Source organism: Polypterus senegalus, chromosome 8 (assembly GCF_016835505.1).
Source record: "Polypterus senegalus isolate Bchr_013 chromosome 8, ASM1683550v1, whole genome shotgun sequence".
Classification (NCBI taxonomy): Eukaryota; Metazoa; Chordata; class Cladistia; order Polypteriformes; family Polypteridae; genus Polypterus; species Polypterus senegalus.
The window spans coordinates 140,163,807-140,184,896 of NC_053161.1; the positions used below are offsets into that span (position 1 = coordinate 140,163,807).

General features: G+C 39.5%; 1 protein-coding gene across 1 annotated transcript in view; it reads right to left on the reverse strand.

Annotated features, from left to right (window-relative positions):
* Positions 1–21,090, reverse strand: part of LOC120534599 (EF-hand calcium-binding domain-containing protein 6-like) — a 234,833-nt gene that overhangs the window by 5,956 nt on the left and 207,787 nt on the right. Inside the window, exon 16 of the mRNA XM_039762188.1 lies at positions 5,582–5,697. Within this exon, the coding sequence (XP_039618122.1) occupies positions 5,582–5,697 (116 nt within the window). The remainder of the gene's footprint in view (positions 1–5,581; positions 5,698–21,090) is intronic.

Genomic DNA, 21,090 nt, shown 5'->3' on the forward strand with positions numbered 1-21,090 from the left:
CTAACGCTCTCACTCCTTCAGCAAGACAGATGGGTGTCCCACTCAGGGTGGAGGTGAATTCCTTATCTGGCTGGGATGCCATAATGGAAGGATGAAATAAACAGAGGCATTACCCAGCCGTGACACTTTATGATTCTCGATCTGATTGTGATGCCCGAAGGCTACGGGAAATGGAAACAGAGGATAAAAGGGGCCAATTCATTCCCCATTATACAAAGTGGCAGTGTCCCTCATATAGAGTCCCAGTCTGGACACCTGCAGGGCTAAGGAGTTGGGAGTTCGGAAGTTCAGCCCCATAGGTATCCCCAAAGGATGATAGAGGGTGCTGCCGGGGGAGAACCTCCCAGGCTTTCTTATATCCTGAAATTATTTCCAACTGGCCACGACATGTCACCAGAAGTGCTCCCGGGTCTACTTAAAAGGAGCCCGCTGCCATAGTTCAGGGAATCAGAGTCGGGAGGCAAAGCCATTGGAGGAGGAAAGGGAAGGAGAAAAGAAGGAAAGCATGCACTTAAAAGTCTGTGTATTGGTGGGATTGTTATTCGAAGAAATGTGGATTAAAGAACCATTTATTTGAACCTGTAGTTGTGTTAGATTGTCTGTGTTTGGGGTTTAGGGGCTCACTAACATCCCCAACCGGTCACAGGTGGTTGAAACGGTTCCCCATTGTCTTATGTAAAGCGCCAAGTAACAGCTGCATGTTGAGTAACTTGATGGCTCAAAACTATCCTGACTGAGTGTGCCCAATCATAGATTACCATACTGTGTAATTCCTGTTGATTTTTTAGAACACTAGAACAATCTAGATGAGAACAGTCCATTCAGCCCAACAAAGCTTGTCGTTCCTATCCATTTAATTCTTATAAAATAACATCAAAGTCCCTAAAGTCTTACTGTGTAACACACCACTTGGTAGCTTATTCCATTGTGTCTGTGGTTCTCTGTGTAAAGAAAAACTTTGTAATGTTTGTGTGAAATATATAGTATACTGCTGGTTGAAGGGGAGAAAGCAGTATGTGTCACAGTCATAAGTCTACACTGACTCTTCAACTGTAGACTGGCAGGAGACTTGGATTGCCAGAAATACTTGTGAATTATGAAAGAAAACTACAGTTCAATAAATGATATACTGTAACATATTGATGAAAGAAACATGAAAAACAAAGCAAATCTCATTAAATTCATGTCAAATGGGGTTAAATCTTGATGAAATCGCCTGGGGACTTGCTGGGTTACGTTTTATTTGAAGGATTATTCTACCATATTTACTTGCTGTTTTGTAAAATTACATGATTGAAAAAAGCAGCAGGACTCAAACATGGCAGATAGTAACTAATATCAACATATGCTAAAGAGTGGTTAGGGCAACAGTGTTGGAAAGGAGAGTCTTTATAGTCATGTTAGTGTACTAAGAAGATCACTAGAAGGTCATTCTTCACCATATTATGAACAGCCAAGAATTCATTTGAGTAGAAAGTGGCCTCACTTACAATGCCATATGTGGCCTTCCTTACCTCATTATAAGGATGTGCTATAAGCACTGAATTATAGGTCCGAGGCTGAATTGCATGGATCATGTATGTGCTGTTGCTGCACACTGGTGGGGTCAAGACCCTGTGACTCTACAGCACTAGTAAGATCATTTAGCATCTGCTTTGCCGTGGCAGCTACGATTAATAGTCCTTCAACTGTTTGACAAAGATGTACTACTGAGTTTCATGGAAAACCAACGAAAAAGGACTTTTTCCATGTTTAATATTTCCCAGGAACTCCATATATATTTCAGCAGGACAATGTCAGGCCTTATTCTGCGCAAATTACAAAAGTGTGGCTTTGTAGACTTAGAGTCCGCATGCTTGACTGGCCTGCCTGCAGTCTAGATCTGTCTCCTATAGAAAATGTCTGGGACACCATGAAGAGGAGAATCAGAGAATGGCGACCACAGACTGTTGAGCAGCTCAAGTCTTAAATACAGCAAGAATGGGCAAAAATTCCACTTGAAAAACCGCAACAATTAGTTTCCCAAACGATTAAGAAGTGCAATTAAAAGAAAAGGGGATGTGACCCAGTTGTAAACTTGTCTCAGTGTATTGCAGGCATTAATTTCTAAATTTATTAATAATAGAATGAAGTTTGTTGATGCAAGCAATGCAAATCTTTTCTTTGTCATTTTGGCTGTTAAATAAAGGTTCAAGTGAATTACCAAATTGCATTTTTAGAAAGTGTCCCATCTTTTTTGGAAACAGGGTTTGTAGTTAGTGTATTAGCATAGAACAGAATAGAACAGAATATTATCCTGACTCAGCAGAAAGAGCAACTGCCTTCCAGCTCCCAGATTTTAAATTCTGTTGCAGTAGATGTTAAGTTTGTACGTACTTGCCCTGTTGAGTTTCATTCTCCAAGCATTCTGTTTGTATCCCGCTCCCCAAATTTGTGCAGATCAGCATTAATATCAGCTCTGAACTGGGTGTGTAAATCTTCGATAATGGACTGATGTTCTATCCAGGGTTTCTTCTTATCTATATATATATATAAAAGTCAATGTGTGTATGTATGTATGTTTCAGCATCACTTCCGAATGGCTGGAGCGATTTTCATTAAACTTGGTACACATGTTTCTCATTGGTCGACTAAAAATACTGTTGGGTAAAATCAGCTGTAACTCAACCCCTTCTGGGTAGGGTGGGGGGTGACCTTGTGTCTTGTGTTCATGTTATCATACAGTTGACACTCGGAACGACCACCAGAGGGCGAATTGGAGGTGACTGCAAGCATTCTTTATGTTTGACCGCCATTGCGCCCCTGTTGCTTTTCAAATTAAATAGAGTTGGCTGGAACTGAGCGTCAACTGGATGATAACATACATACAAAACCGCAAGACAAGCACATTAGTGAGTCTTCATTGTTTGTTAATTTATTTTTATTTTTTTCTCAAACAATTAAAAAAAAATACTTTATTTTTCTCCTGGGCAACACTGGGTATTTCAGCTAGTTTTCAATAAAATTGCATTTATTTCCAGAAGCATGCATTACAATGGAGAAATTCAAAGACAATAATCAAATTCGGATGGCACGGTGGGGCAGTGGTAGCGCTGCTGCCTCGCAGTAAGGAGACCTGGGTTCACTTCCTGGGTACTACCTGCGTGGAGTTTGCATGTTCTCCCTGTGTCTGCGTGGGTTTCCTCCCACAGTCCAAAGACATGCAGGTTAAGTGCATTGGTAATCCTAAATTGTCTTTAGTGTGTGTGCCCTGCCCAGGGTTTGTTCCTGCCTTGTGCCCTGTGCTGGCTGGGATTGGCTCCAGTGGACCCCCGTGACACTATGTTTGGATATTGCGGGTTGGACACTGATTGACTAATCAAATTCACTTTCTATACGAAAAAGGTAAAAAAAATTAGTCAAATCTAAAGTACGAGTACAATGAACTCAGTAAATAATAGAAAGAATTACGACTAATTTATCTCAATCCACACTAAAAACCCCATCCCTACCCAAGACAGGCAGCTACTTAGTAACTAAAAGCCCATCGTATTGATTAAAACCACAGGAGTTAAACAGAGACATTGGCAGGAGCCCAGCAGACTTATTCCAGAAAAACATTAATGAATTCTTGCCAGATTCATTTTTTTTCTAGTCATAGGAAGCGCTGTGATTCTTCCAATTGTGAAAAATTTAGTTGATGGGTTAACAATGTAGTGTAGGAAAGTCTAGATAGTCTAAGCTCTATCTGAAATAACTCCAAACACTGCTGTAAAGGGATTTGCAATGATCAAACATCCTACACTATCTAACAGATCTTCATCCAAAAAGGTCTTAATTTAGGAGAGTCAACAAACATATGGCCTAACGAGGCAGCAGCTACATGGCACCGCCCAATCCTTGGCTTACATTTTACATAATTTTAAGTGTGTCTGATGTGTAATTTTAAGATCAATGATAACATGTTTTGCAGATATTTATGAAGACTGAATGCTGTGAATAATCAAATTCCACCCCTAGCTTGAGATATTAATAGAGACATCTTTTTCCCAGTATTGTATAAAACTGCCTATCAGTGAGTACAGTGAAAATAGTTGATAAAGTCTAGAAATACTACTAATTAGCAATGAGCAAAATGATTCACATAAAACTGAATTCTCAGATAAGGCCTTGCAAAAAGTTTTTTGCAAAATAAATTGTTTTCACAAACAGAAATTTGCAACATTACTAAATATTTGTTCATCTCCTCTGCAATCTTTTTCTAGATGTCCAAAAGTATTGGAATATTTCTTCGGGGCAGAGCATTAAAAAGGGGCTGTGGCTAAACAGCACTTACCTGCAAGCTACCCAAATCCATTGGCGTGGGTGTGGATAAGGGTAATGCATCAGACTGGAGTAGAGCAGGCAGGGCAGACAGACCATTTCAGACCACTGGTAACAAGTCATATGGACATCTGATTGACATGAACTAGCAACAACATGATTATCTGATGTGGACTTTGATTGACAGTTATCCTACCCCCTAGACCCACCCCTAATGTAGTACTTGCAACAGTCTGTGAGTTGTCGGAAAAAAGCCTCACTTGAAACGATTTAATAGAATTGGCGAACATGACTGATGATGGTGTTAGCTCAAACCCCATGTGACCAGTGTGATGCGTAGCTGGGGTGCTAGCAGTCAGAGTGTGAAGCAGATGAGATTGTGTGGAGTTGCATGGAAGGCGTCTTGTCAAGGTGGGGCAGCAGGAGGCACATTGGAGGCCAGCAATTGTAAAATTACATGCATAACATATATTAGGAGCAAATGTTGCCAATTATGTGAAACAAGACTGCAGAATGAAAAGCTGCTTTGCTCATCACTACTACTAATTTTGTTCTCATCACTAGCTGTTATCACGTGTAGATATTGATGGCATATTAGGGAAGTAAAGTAGATTATCTTTAGAAATGTTCCTGACTTGTAAATAGAAAAAGAAGTGTGCTGAGGAAACTCCACATTTCCAAAGGAGTTGATCAAAGACCTCTAAAAGTCCAGACACCTAATAACTTCCAAGATGGGTTCTTCAGTTGCACCTGATGCTGCTGGAATGGGCTCTGAACCCCCATAATCTTACAATTGAAATAAGGGGGTTGTAGGTTAAATGGACAAAGGGTTACACTCAAATGAAAACCAAATAAGGTATGGCATTAGTTTTGTGATTTTCTACTAAAAACCACACATTTTGGCTCCATATTTAAATGTTTTAAAATATAGAAATAGCTGTTTCTACTCATTTTTCCACTTTAAATTAAGACAAAAGATGCATTTTCACAGTGATTGAGTGCACACCAAAATGAAACATTTCTTCCAAAACAAGCTATCAACTTTGCATGCATTATCAGCCACTTGAAGCGTCTCCATATGCCCAAATTTTATAAACAGCTCATTCTAGACACTTGACTAAATCAAACTGAAAATCATTTGGTGTCCCTTGACTTCAGCTGCTACAGCAGAGGTGATTCCTCAAACAGCAAAACAGCACAGGTGAAAACAAAACCTCCCCCCTGAATTTCCATTTGACCTGTGAGGAGGACTACAGAAAGGTTGCAATTCTTCACCTACCTAGAGGAGGCCCATGTGTGATAAGCACATCTGTGCCATCAGGGATTAAGTTCCACTTGTCCAGCAGTGCCTGACCTCGTGGGAGATTAAAGCCCCAGCCGTTGTACCAGGGCTGCCTGTCTCAGAATCAAAGAAGAAAAGGAATTAAAATTAACTTTTTGACATAGCTTCATGGCTCAGCTATCAATCCCAATTGATAAAGTACACTAACATGTCTTTATCTTGTATACTTGTCATTAAAAGAAAGTACCATCTCAAATCAACTTAAAAAACCAATTCATATTTTACAGCACACATACACAGGGATAGCATGAAATGAATACAGCAACAGAGCAATCCACTGGCCAGGGCAGGTCAATAATAATTCTGACATCTGATCAAAAAGGTTTGAGTCTGAACTTGAAGGCACAGATAAGGTACAGTGCTGATTTTGAGATTAGGCAGTGTGTACAAAAACACATGAATTGCAATTTTGTATCAGTTGTTCTTCATAATGTTTATTTCTTGTTTCAGAATCAAGTCAAAATGGATGCTGAATGCAAAATAGAATATTGTGTTATCACTGACTTTCTAATGCTTTTGGAGATTCTTTCATGTGCAGTCAACATGTGCCACTCCTCTTCATATGCCACATACACAAAAAAGGGTTGCATTGTTCATTTGCTTTTTGTAGGTGACCCAGGATCTGGCCAGCCATCAACACTGACAACAGAAGAAAGTGTTGTCACCCTGGAATGAATAGTGATGGAGGATCAAAGAATAATGCTTGCAATAGCAGAAACCATAGTGATTAGTATTGGATCAGCTTGATACATTTTTTTATCAATCTGAGCAAGGTCGGTGCACATTTCAGAATGTTGGCTGAAATGAAGAATCCAACAAGCTAATGAATTTGGTCCAGGAAAAATGTAAGGAGTTTATTATATCTGGGATATCGCTATGAACCAGAGTCCAAGAAACAGTTAAAGCATTAGAAGCAGAGAACAGTAATGAAACTCAAGGTTGAGCCAAATCTAGCAAGACAATGTGCACTTATTTTTTAGATGTTGTGGGTGTAGTTTGGTGGTGCTGCGCATTAGGGGTCCATGGCAGTTAAGGATTTTAAAGAAAAACAGAGCAGCTCAGGCTTGTGGATGTGGGCGTGTACCACAGTAATGACATGCATCCGTGGTGTTCAATGGGTAATTATGTGCAGGAGCGATTGGCTCAGCTATTTCTAATTGACACTCCATGGGTCGTTAAGCAAAGCACCTGCACCCACAAAGTAGGGTAAGAAAGGGGAAGAATTAAGAAAGAACAAGAAAAGAATAAAATAAAGGGTTAAGGGAGTAAAATCAAGAGAGACGGATTGGAGCAGAGAGAGTGAACTGGGAGTGTGAGACAGTGTGGTCCTTTAGGTGGTCAGGTGGACCCGCAAGAAAGTGAGGGGAATGATGCTCCAGGAACAGGTTGCTCCGGTTGAACAATACAGAGGATCAGGAGCAATTGAGTGTTCCAGGGGTCCTGCTGGATGGAAGGCAGGTGGCAGAATGATGGAGACCATCTCTAAGCTTCCGAGTGATTACCGACTGAGATGGCCAGGATGAGAGCCAGAATGGGGATTACGCTTGCTGGCATCTCTGGGAAAGACGTGAGGGGTAAGTGGGAAGGGAGAAGAGAGTGGAGCATTGAGGCCTACATTTGGAAGACAATGAAAGAACTGATCATATGTCTGAGATTTCAGACTTGATTTTAACTCTTGTTAGATTTATTCATTTATTAACCGATTCACCCACCAAAACACAACATGGATTGTTTATTTATTTATTTACTGGAGACTGTACTGCACTGCACTTTATTTTGGACACTGATTGTTTGAATAAACTACAAAATGCACTTTTTGTACCAATCATGGTGTTTATTTGTGTTCATTGTCCTAGCCATCCAGTCATGATAACTGAAGAGTGTGCCCATGGCCACGGGAAACCAGGCATCACAACACTGTACTGATTACATGCCTCAAACAGTCCATATAACTGGTCGGTATTATGCTGATTTGCTCTGACATTTGTGACAGTATATGACAGAAATTAGGAAAGAAAGGCTGTCGGCCATCCACCATATTCTTCAGCTCAATGACTCTGCACAGACTACAAGAGCTGCACTACAAAGCTGTGGATTCAATGTGTCAAACCTGGCCCTATGTAGGGTTCAATGGTTCCTCAAAGCATCTTTAAGCACTTGCCATAATAAGCTGATGAATGTCAATTGTTTGAATTCAGCATGCCAGCAATCAGCATGTACCTGGTATTCATGGTTGTCTGGTAGGTTGCATCTGTATGATTAATTATTTTTTATTAATTTTGTAGATTCAGATCAGACATCAATACACAGTCATATCTAAATTGAATCAATTAAAAAATGTATTTAAATAGTCAACCAAAAAGCTTAGCCTTGAGAGATTTTTCAACTTATTGGTGCTATTGTGACTTCTCCCTAATATTACTTGGGAATTACAGGGGCTTTGTCCTGCCACTTCAGGATTGGAGGGTAGTTACCATAATTATCTTCAAAGACAACACCTATGGTCCCTGCCAATATCAAGAAGAAGATGCATAAAAGTAGCATGTACAAGCCCACTAACTCCTGGATGTCAACTGTGAATATGCTGTCAGGCTTAGAATTTGATTAATACAAAGCACAGAAAAAAATGTCAAAATTGTAGATAGCTGTCTAAAAATGGATGCTTGTATTTCAATGAAAGTGCTCTCTTTTTATTATTACCAACACCCTTTTTTTCTTTACTTCTTGTAGGACATTTACTTGCAGGGTGCTTCATTAACTTGCACCATGGGTTGCTCATTCCATGTGGTCCTGACAAAGACAGGAAAAAGGTTGACATGCAAGAAAGCAAGAACACAGACTTTAAAAAGACTTGACAAAAAAGTTGATGGTGAAAAAGAACCAAAAAAAGGCAAACATGTAAAGAATAAGAACAGATGGGATTGGCAGGTGAGCAAGGCACCATTTCTTTTCAGCAGGGTACAACATTTTTTCCATCTTTCACTTCATGAAAAGATTTATCTAACCTAATGGAAACCAGTTATCATTACACTAACTTCACCACTACATGATATCACGATGCAGTCTCAGGCAAATCGCCTCTGCACTCATCTGTATTCACCCCAGGCCTCCTGTACCTAACGATAACAAAAGTCAACATGTGAGATTCTAAAACTGAAGAAAGTGAGTTCAGTAAATAGTTGTTTATATTGGAAGAATGCCATTTATTCATCCTTTTGCTTAATGAATCTGTACAAACCAATTTGTGGGTCATTACATAGCCCAGATCCTTGGGAACAAGGCAGAATACAAACCTCAGAGGCATAAAGGAGGTCTACTCTTTAAAACCAAACATATTTTATGCTTATCAAATCACCCTAATTCAATTACATTTCAATTCCCAGAGCAAAATCTTCATCAGAATTTGAAAAATAACAAATGTCTTTCATAACAAAAAATACCTGTTGATTAATTAAGCATAATGGCCCAAAAATTGTTGTGACCTGTAGGGGCCATTGCACCACCCAAACCCCAGACACAAGCTCACAGACACGTGTCCTGATTTTAAATAAAGTGTTTTGTTACTAATAATTACCTTTACAAAGGCTTCTTTATCATATTGGCACAAGCACAATACAAATAACTCTCTTATTGTCTTTTCCTCTTCTCCTCCCAGATGAGCTGTGTCCTCTTCCACCCACCTCCAGCTCTCCTGGATGAGGCAGAGTCACTACTTTTATCAGAGACTTTTGATTACTTTTGTGTGCTAGGGCACTGCCCATTGGAAGTACTTCCAGGTCAGACGTAAATCTGAGAAAGTAGAGATTATACTTCCCTGCAGTGCCCCCTGGTAGCTTCCCCGGAACCCAAAATAGGAGACCATTCAGTCCATCGAGCCTGTTTGTTTAGCTAATAGCTATACTGGCCCAATATCTCATCCAGATTCTTCTTAAAGGATGTCAAGGTTTCTGCTTTCACTATACCTTTCTGTAGTTTGTTCCAGACTCCCATAACTCTTTGTGTAAAGATGTGCTTCCTGGTTGCAGTATTAAATGTATTTTCCCTTAATTTCCACTTACACCCTCAAGTACATGATTTACACTTAAGCTGCAAGAATGTTGCTGGATCTACTTTATCAATGCCTTGGAGGATTTTAAATACCAAGGCTACTCCATGTGACTACAGTTCCCAGCATGCCTTGCCAGAATCTATATAGGTAGCATTACCCAGGTATGCTGCTGCCTAAAGTGTTGGGAGAGTGTCGGGGGAGCATGTAGTCCTGAAAGGTTGTCTCCCCCTGTCCTTCCATCACACTAGCCCCTCAGTCTGGTATTGTTCCTCGGTTAAACCCTGGCGGGACGCCAGCATACCCATTACCCCACTGGCATCTTCTGACAATCTCCAGGCTAAGGTGGGGAACACCTTGTCACTCTTCATGTCCACTTGCCACCTTGGCCTTCTGGCCAGGTAAGGGAATGGAGTCCATCCTGACAGGGATGCCAGTCCCTGCATGCCATTCAGTACATTAGTTACTAGCGAAGTCTGCAGTTATCCACAGTTCACAAATGATCACATGTATTAGCAACACTGCAGGCTGTTATGCAATGAAAAATGGTCACTGCTCTACAGTCCACGCAAAATAGTGCATCAAATGCTCAACACTACATGCAGAGATATCTCTATTATAAAAAAAAAACTTGTGACAAGATGTAATCTTTTGAAGAGAGACAGAGAGACACTTTCACGTCCTGCGAGACGAGCAAGTCACGAAGCAAGTCCCATGATACACATGCAAAGCAGGTTAGAGATAATGGAAGTAGGAAAATTTGAAAGTCTCAAAAAAGGAGAGTAAAGATCGCATTAGCGCAAACAAATGGAAAATATTACACAGTAAAATAATGGAACAGCGAAAAGAGATAGAACAGTGTTTGAGGATGTCTGGGGGAGAAGAGAGAAGAAATGCAGATCACGCGGCAGCAGCAGCAAGTCAGCAGCTGATCGAGCAAAGAGGAGGAATAAAAATAACTGTTATTTGTTTCCCATCGTATTACCATTTAAGAAGGGTTTCAGAGGAGTGGCCGCATCTCCTTTGGGGTGCGGTCAGCCCCCCTCGGGGGGAGGGGTAGGTGAGTGAAGTGCAGATCACGTAGCATGGCAGCAGCATCATGCCAGCAGCTGATCGAGCAAAGAGGAGATAATACAAAAACTGTACTTGTTTCCCACTGTATCACCATATAAGAGGGGTTTTGGAAGGAGCGGCTGTGTCTCCTTGGGGTGCATTCAGCCATCTTCTTCACAACGGCGTGTAGCGCTAGTGGGGAGGGGGGTTGGAAAGGGGTTGGCGAGCAAAGCGAGCAGGAGGTGAAGCCCCTTAGTTATGTAAGAATTGTGATTATGCCACTACCCATGTAAATATTGTATTCATGAAAACGTTCTGGTTTTATTGAGATTGTGCCAGACCCAAATAAAATAAGATCAAGATTAAGAAGAGAATAAAAATGGCACTTAAACTACAATGCACGTTCCCATTTGTTTATTAAATATATTAACATCACTTCAAGTGAGGACCACTGAATTCACAAGGCAGCCTTACATATGGGACATGCTCTATACACCTGCTGCCAGTAGTGGTGGAGGAGAGAATGAAGATAAAACAAATGCCCAATATGAACAACAACAACAACCTCTATTTATTTCTCTTGTGGCCCAACGTCACACAAGGAATGCCTCAATGAGCTTTAACAGGCCATATTTTTTGACAGCCCCCCAGCCTTGACTCCCAAGAAGACAAGAAAAAACTCCCCAATTAAAAACTCTTGCAGGGAAAAAATGGAAGAAATCTTGGGAAGAGAAGTTCAGAGAGAGAGACTCCATTCTGGGTAGGGTTGGTTGTGCAATGGGTGTCAAAAATGGGGTAAACATCATACACAAAACAGAACACTAGTAATCCTCTTGACAGAACTAGATGGCCAATCTATCATTAACACTTTAGAAATACAATACAATGAACACTGCTGAACAATGCTGCCCATCCTCTCTCTGGCAGAGCCAATAAATCATTCAGCAGAACTGTGCCATGAAACGCTACTGGGGCTCTTTTATACCAATGGCAATACAATTTTATAGTGGGACTGGGACTGCTTTCATGTTACTTTTCCTTCTTTTTAGTCATTTTGTATTTAAGAGGTGGGTTGTTTGTTATAATATAAAATGTATATATTTATTGCGTTTCTGTAAAAAGCCATATTTCTTAATGGGGACAAGTAAAGTGCTACCTTTCTATTTAAAATGGGAAACATCATTGCAGTTTTCTCACACTTAAAATAACTTATTGATGAGGTTGGATTTTTATGAGTTTTTGGGCCTCAAAATCGATCCATCAGTGAAAACTACTATTTTTGTTTACAGCAGATTATTTGCAAATAATCACACATTTCTTGACAGTTGGCCAGCCAGTCAGCCAGGCAGGCAGGGACATGCAGCTCTATACAGATAGCTTATTCATATTAGTTGGTTGGTGGTATAGTGGTTAGTGTTGCTGTCGCGCAGATTCACTGTCCTGGGTTCAAATTGGGCTCTTGGCTGCTGTTTTCTGTGGGTTACCTGATTTCCCTCTCACATTTCCAAAGATATGTGTGTTTATTTAATTGGTAATCCTAAAGTCGATCCTTGTGTGTACGTTTGCGAGAGAAAGCTCTGAGATCGACTGGTAGTTGTCTTGCACCCACTGCTGCCAACACAAGCTCTAGCTCCACAAGTCCCTAAACTGGATTAAATGGGTTTGCTGATGGAGAAATTGGTATGATCTTCTGAATTGAAGAATTCATTGTAAATATGTTGTAAAAGCCATTTTCCTAGTTCTATAAAATGTATGAATATTTACTAGATGATAATGCATAAAATATGGGAGGTTCCTATAACCCCTGTGAATAGAATTGAGTTGGTACTTTCCTGTCATTTTTTAACAGTTTTGAGTAAACAATGTTCTCCGGTTAGTGTTTAGCCTCGCCTTGTGTAAGGTACAGAGGCATATGGTTTTTTAACCATGTTCTTGTTTGTGCTCGCGTTCGTGCTTGCGCACGTTACCGTGCCTGGGCGCATGTCTATGTGCCAACGGCCTACGGGTCTTTTGAGTGTGAAGTAACTCGGAAAATAAAAGATTAAGTGTTGAACCGTATGTTTAAGGCATACAGAAGAAGAAATAAATAACCTTTAAGCATAGAAATAACCAAAGCTTCTTAAGAAAAGCAAAGTTTATAGAAGATACATTTTTTCCTTTTTTTTTGCCTTTATTCTATGTGTGTAACTATTTTTCTTTTTATTCTTGTGTGGATTATTTGCTTTTAACTTTCACTAAATATTTTAAAACAAACTCTTGGACTGTGAGATTTCTTTGACACGCGTCTTACCCGTGCCTGACTTCGCCTTATACATCGGGCTACATATGTAAAAACATTACTCCTGTGATTTAAATGTGCACGGAAAGGAAAAATACACTTCAAGCAATACAGTACAGTACAGTTTGAGCAAATCCAAAATTTGAATTAAATTCTAAAATTTCTATTAAGTACCTAAGCTGTTTACTGGTCACAATGGAATCAACTGTTAAAGATGGGGCATCAAGACCTAATTTTAATGACTAAAATGGTATCTTACTTTTGTTCTAGAGCAGAGCAGGCTCACTTTTGAATAACTTTGAAACCTTAGCTGTCAGGCTCTGTGAACTGATGCTCGAGCCCTGCACGCCGAGACACTAAGGCAGATAATTTAATGCAAAGCCCTCAGGGCGGCCCCACGCTGGCTTACATGTTCAGCTTCATATTGCTGCTGTCACAGCTGACACAGTGGGATTGGGTTCTTTGTGCTCATTATTTTTACAAGATTTCCCAGTGACACAAGTGTAAGGTTGGGATCATCCGTACAATGTAGAAGCAGAGGATGGATATGCAGAAATGATACCTCTGCAACCTTTGTGTTCCTCTTATCTTATTCTCCAAATGTTGTCATTACAAGAGGAAATTACAAATGACCTTGACCAAACAGCAGCAGTCTCTGGGCATGAAAAGCAAGAGAACGCTTGATCAAGGTCAACTAGGAAGACGGCTTTCTGCTGCAACAAAGTTAATGAGGACGTCCTATTGAGTACATTAATCTGTGTTTGTTTAATCTCAATAAAGTAATCCAATTCATATGTCAGTTTGTGTATTTTATACCACCCATCCCAGCTCATTGTTTATCTGGAAGAAGGTCTTTTAATAACTACTTAAGAATCTCAAGATCAATTGATCCTATTAAGAATGATATATACTATATGGCATACACACAGGGCCTGCTGGAAATCACGACTTAGCCTAATATGGAAGAAAGCAATGTGCAAACTGAAAGCAGCCAGGTGTAGGGTTTAAATCCTGGATCCTTGTTCTACTAGGTAACAGCTTTGCACATGTAAAAACTATGCTTTGCATGGTTGTGCAAGTGAGTCTTATGCATTGGAAGAGACATTGTAGATAGGATTACATGACAAGGCCTGTGCGGATAGAAGATATTAACTGGGGTTCTTGGTGAACTTGTCGTTAAACACAAGGCAAGGACAGGGTCGTCACAGGGCCCAGCCTTTTAATGTTCATTTAATACATAGACTGTCAGTATAAATATAAAAATATATAAAAGTACACCTTAAAACACATCCCCATGTCCACTTGCATTTATCCACAGCTGCTAACATGTAGTTAGAATAGAAACTGACTACAAAAAGTGAAAAGAATGTGGAACGCCATATTAATGTAACTTTATTGTTTTAGCATGATGGCAAAGATGTGATGGTTTCATGAAGGAGATGGCTGCGTGACTTCACACACGCCGCTGTGCTCACTGTTTAAAGCTGCACATGTGTATGTCAGAACTTAGCCAAGGCTCTTCCCCTCACCGGGTTTCCAATCTTTGTTTTATGTTGTCTTCGTTCATGTTTGAATCATTTGTTTAAGTTCATCTGATGATGCTGATGCATTTTATTATTTTGGGGTATGGTTTGTGGGTGGTCTCTCAAAAGGCGATGTCAACTGTCAATCACTACCAGGGACAGCCCTCCACCCTATATATCTGAAGGGTCTCCCACAGTTCCTGGAAGTTCACTTTGAATGTGCTCGTTACTTAGAGTTTTGCTGTGATTGTGCCTTTTCCAATTTTCTGGATGCTTTGACTTTATTGCTCTGTCTTTTGACCACTCTTTAGGTATTATATTGAAGCTTCTCAGTGTTTCAGAGCATTTCTCTGGTGAAGAATACATATTTTTATGAATAAAGAGTCTTTGTTAATCTTTTTCATTAGCTGGGTGATTGGTTTCTGAATGTAGTAGGTTTTTTTCGGACTACAAGCTTCAGATCTGTAGTGCTTGGGACCAAGTCGTAACAGTGTCAGGGCTGGCCACCCTTTCGTGATTTTCTGTTTTCTGGTGACTTGATTGTTGTATGTGGATAGAAACTGCATTTGCATTTCCATCCATCCATCCATTATCCAACCTGCTATATCCTAAAACAGGGTCACGGGGGTCTGCTGGAGCCAATATTTCCACTCATGTTAAATGTGATCAATATTCATTCCTGACTCCGAATGTGATCTGCGTGATCCATCACCCTTTTTTTTAACGCCGTCAAGTGCCATACAATCATCAAACTTAACAATGTTTAGCTACAAATTCTCACATGTGCCACACTAACTAGACTTTATGTGCTGACATGGACACCACATACAAGTTTTTTATTAGCGATCGTCCAAACCCAAGGATGCAATTTACTTGGCTTCACAAAGGCACTTTAAATATATTTATATATATACACACACATACAGTATTTATTATAAAATATAGTGCATATTTGATGGTTGCCCTCATACAAAGAAAGGCAGTCAGCACTAATAGGATATGTGCAACCAGCGGGAGGAAAAAATTAAAATAAACCCAATCTCCAGTATGTATCTGAAGTTTGCTGGCATATGCCAAAGTTAGAGACTTACCTATTATGCTGACTTTATGTATTATTTAAACTATTCAATTATGTATGGCTGAACATTTAAAAGAAATGAAACTGCATACAGTAGGTTTAGTGCAAAATGCCAGTTTTCCATGCTGAATTCTTGGTTAAATGAAATATTTGTTTTCTCAGACATATCACCCCTCCCCCCCAACCCAAACCCCCGCTCACAAAAAATGTAAAAAGGTAAAGCAGCTGGGATCTGTCATTGGTCCCCAGTGTCTATGGTAATTGTTCAGTTTTCTTAATTTAAATACTGAATTTTCCACCTTTTTAATTTAGGTACAGGAATCTTAACCAGTGTCAGAGGAACACTTGAGGCGCTTATTTAATGAATATTACTAAAGCTTGGCGGAGCTGGATATATAAACTTTCTATATAAAGGCAGCATTAGAGACACCAAGGGAAAATGTTTAAAAGTTATTAACAATCTGTAAATGTTAAAACTCTCCATTCCAACATGCATTATGCATTAGGTGCCTACTTACTTGATAAAAAAAAAGTCTGCAGATTCCTTCAATTAAGGCGATCAGCACTATACTCTCCCTGAAGAATCTTAAATGAACTAGTCAGGCTGCATAAATAGGAGAAAAAAAGTTGATCCCTGCAACTACAAATCTGATAGCTATTGATGAGTATGTTTAAAACCAACAGATCATTAGCAAGGTCATTGTAATGGATACTGATTTTGTATGTTGGTCCAGAGAAAGGGTTCCAAGTAAATATAAAATATGACAGTAGAATGGTTATACATAACTGATAAAATCCCTTAGTTGACGGAAAAAAAAATAAAATCTCTTCAAATACAAGGAAGGCTACTTCATTTCAAGCTGATTCAGAGCTTTCAGGATTTTCTATAGCATGATTTCACAGACCAGCAATTAAGTTTATTACTAAGTTGTCTCGATTCACTTACAAGGATCCAAGCCTTGCTTGGTTAGAAAGGCCATCTGATGCCTCCTACCACAGTTACCAAGTCATCCTAAGTCATCGGAGTACCACGCAATCAGCTTTTCCAAAAGGTGCCTCAAGGGAGAAACCTATCAGTAGGTTTGACTTTAGTCTGGTCACCTAACTTGCCTATACTTGAATTTAATCTTAAACAAATCATAATTCTGAGTCATGTAAATGCTTTATGCAAACTTCTAAAAATACAGAGTCAAACACAGACAAAAAAGCTATGTGCAAATAATATGCGAGAGTTAAAGCAATGGCATAAATTGTCATTGCTATAATTACAAAGGTGTAATTATTGATTTATGTGTGATACTCTTTCAAACAGATTTTTATATCATGTTACAGTATGGTCACCCTTACTAGATATAGTAAAATCTTCGATTAACCATCAGCCTCTGTTAACCATTTGGGCCAAAAAAAAAAACACTTACGCCAGCGCCTACCGATTACTTTCCTGCTATTTCCTTGTGGTACGCTGTGAGCAGCGCAATTGAAACAACTCCCTTGTGTTGGCGCAGAGTGTTCCTCCCCAACACCGCGTGTCAGGCCGCATTTTGAAATCACAGTTATGTACCTTCAGTTTTATTAGTGTTGCACAGCTTTTCTCTTTTGTTATAATTAATCTACTATACATTGTTATGGTTGATAAACGTAAGTGTGTAGTTTACAAAACGGCAAAAGTGCTGGAAGTACTGCTTCAATTTATGGAGTTGGAAGAACAACAGTGAACGATATAAAGCGTGATGTTGCCAAAATTGAAAAACGTGTTGGAAATCGAAACCACCGACATGCAATGTTATTATGTATTAATGTTAATGTTCTCCTATATTGTAATTTTCTTTTTAAATTCTGTTATATTATGTTTTGTTAATATATTGTGACGTGCATGCAGCTTGTAATGCACTGTTGGGAATCAGAAAGTGTGTAATGAATACTGTAAGGAATGGGACTTGGTGAAGGGCTTCTGGTCTGTAAGGAGCTGACACGCCTCTTAGGAGAAAAACGAAGTTGCGGCGGAAGGAAGTTTGGAGTAGAGAGTCAGGAGGTAATAAGCAGGAGTGTTTGTGGTATTGAGAAAAAAGGAACGCAAGTGGCAGGAGATAAACTGATCGGTAGGGAAAGCTTTCTTTTATAGTTCTGGAGATGTGCTCCGTAACCCAAATAACAGCGTATAAGACAGGGCACCATTTGTTATGGAATAAAACGTAGAAAACTTAAGTACATCTGAGTTGTGTTTCCTTATTACGATGGTCGTTACAATATTGTATTAATTAATTTTGTGAATACTATATTAGAATTTGTTTCGTAAATAAATATGATTATTCGCCTATCTACAGCATACCATTTTTAAAGTAGCAGTTGTGTTATCCTTCTTTTCTCTTATCCATCACAGCCTCGGTCCCGACCCCTGACAGATAATTGAGGTTTTACTTTATTAATTTTCAGTCAATTAAAGTCAAGTTTAATAAACTCCAGCAGACTGGCAAATCAATAAAAGTCTAAATGCAGAACTCCCTGCATGCATTGTAAGGCTTACATGTAACAGATGGCTAAAGCCTGTTGGCGTAACTTTATGTCATGTAGTGAACTTTAGTAATGTGGAATAAGCTTTAGGTACTGAGACTATCAATTAAGGGTCACGTGTACAACATATGTCAGGCTTGACTTGAGACGTTACCCACAAAGTACACGTGAACCATGGAAAACCACAGCTTTGTTTCAATGTTTAAGCCTTAAACATTTTTAACTGAACGTTCACCTGTTATCAGATCCTATTTGATGGTCAGAAGGAGTTAGAACCTATTCCAATAGCATTGCAGAACAATACCCAACAATGGCAGGAGTCTATTACAGAGTGCAGCCATGCATGCATCCACACACAATCATATTGGGTTACTTTAGAGCAGGGGTTGTTACCCTGAGGTCCGTGGACCCCTTGGGTGATGGATGGGTTTCAGGTGGTCTGTGAAGGTCAGATAAAAGTTAACATGTATATTCACTATATAGCCCGGTATTGTTAATTAAGAGTAGATGCAGCAGTAGTAGTAGTAATGGTAGTAGAAAACGCAGTAGTAGTAGATTTGTTTTAATTTGCACAAGAGGATTGTATTTCATAATTATAATTTTTTTAGATAGTTTATTTTCAAGTTTATTAATACTTTGTGTATGTCATATATGTATAAGGCAATCAAATCTTGATAAAAAAAGTACATTATATTCATTGCATGCAAAGTTGATGTGAATATTCCTGGGGAAGTGGGTCCTTAACTTTCATCAGATTCTTAAAGTGGTCCGTGACTCAGAAAAAGTTAAGAATCAGTGCTTTAGAGATTAACATTATACATGAATACTGACTGGAAAAACTTGAGACAATGGAAGAACATTCAAACCCCACACAGCTGAGACCGGATTATGATGTTGAATGGGACTTGTGTAAGTGCCATGGTGGACAGATGGGCATCCTGGCTGAACAAGAGAACAATTTCTTGCCTGATCCGAAGGATATATGGGATGGACCAGCAGAAGCCGGAGGCCAAGAGCAGTTCCTTCCCCTATATGACAGGTGTCAGTGGTCTTCTTGAATCATCGTAGCTTGGATACCCACAGGGGTGCATGGGAGTTGGAGTCTATAAGTGCCGCCCTGTTGAGGTCTGTGGGTGCAGTTAGAGAGAGAGGACCTCCATGGTTTCCATGTTAGCTGGAAATACTTTCAGTAGGATGCACAATGGTACCGGAAGCATTCCTGTGTTCTGCTCAAAAGAGGACCACTGCCTCACCTGGTGGAGTCAGAGTCAGGGCACAACGGAAGAAGAGAAAAGAGCCTACTTGTCTTGCAATTGTGTGTATGTGGCTGTGTTCACTTTGGAGAAACTGGTAATCAATAAAGATACTTTACTTGAACCCAGGACTGTGTTGGTCACTACTGTGTCTGGGGTTTGAGGGTTCAGTGGCACTCCATACTGGCTATACTTGTGTAATTATCAATTAATACAAAACTGACTATGCAATATGAACAAATGATGTGAGAATATGGAATTAACCATATGAAAATGAAAGGGTGTAAATAATAAGAAATCTGTAGCTTTCTGTTTTCATTGTTGCAACGCTCGATGCAAGGCAAGGTTGAATTTACGGCCGTTCATGCAGGGCAAGTCAACATTTGGGATGTACCAAGCTGAAACTGGAAGAAAGTTCAAACACCACACAGAAAGTGAACATGGCCCTAATACAAAAACGTGAGAGTTAATAATTGAACAAAAAACCTAGAGCATGGAATTAACCTAAAAATGTGGAGGAAAGAAATTAGTTGTGAAGTAGGAGACACCAAGGAAACTGAGTGTAATAGTATAGAAGAATAAGCTAGAATGTATCTAAAATGAGAAAGCACCTGATAATTTAAACGTAGCATGGGAAATTATTGAAAAAGTTGTGAGACAGTAATTGCAAAGCATTCTAATTGTGTAAAGTTAAAGGGAACCAGTTAAGTTTTCTATCTGTCAATAAATCTTACAGATCTTTTAAATCAGTGGGGACAGAGTACCAGTGGTGTTACTGGTCTAATATTGAGCTCATGAGAGAACTCAAATCCCAAGAATCAATGTGTTATCAAAAATATGTTTTTTTTTTTTTCGTAAATAAAGCAATTGTCTTGTCCACTCAAACCAGATGTGCAGAAGTGATTTACTACTCTTATCCCTTAGCACACCTTATCATTACACAACTAAAACAAGAACCATAGATAATCATGATAGTCACTGTTGTACACAACCAAAGTGAGAAGCCTTCTGTCAGGAAAGGGCGAGCCTTTTACATGGCAACCCTTCCTTTTTCCAAATTTTTGCCCTGGCCCCTCCCAGCTGTACCTGTTACTATGCCAACACTTATTATGTAGGATATTGCTTTTGTTATCAATGCCTTATTTTGATCTACTGATTTTGTTCTTGTTCAGATCTTCAGTGGTTTAACCCTTTGAATCTTTTTTGCATCTCCCTTTATGCTTATGTATATCTTCTTGGATCTACAAATAACATTTGTTTTACCTTTCCATTAAACCTGTTTTCTTATTGGCTTGCTCAAATCAGGACCATCATCTATGTATGCGGAGTCTGCCTGTCTTTGCAGGGTCATACACTATTGCAGTGCTATGGGAAAGCCAGTGCTAAGGGGATGTGCTGCCTGTGCTCCCACTTCTACATGGGTCAGACTCCTTCTATGCTTCACACTAGTAACTTGAATACCCTGAAATACAAGATGCAGTGTGGTGACTGTATAAAGTTTGCACATTCTCTCATAATAACTTTACTGGCCCAGTTTTACAGCAATAGGCTTTTGCTTCATGTGACTGTGTGAGGGGAAAAACTGGAGTCTGGAATAAAACTGGAGTTTGACTAAACAGTCAGCATGGGTTCAGACGAGAGAGGTTGTGTTTTACTAACATGTTGGAATTCTATGAGGAAGCAACAAAAGGATGTGATCAAAGTG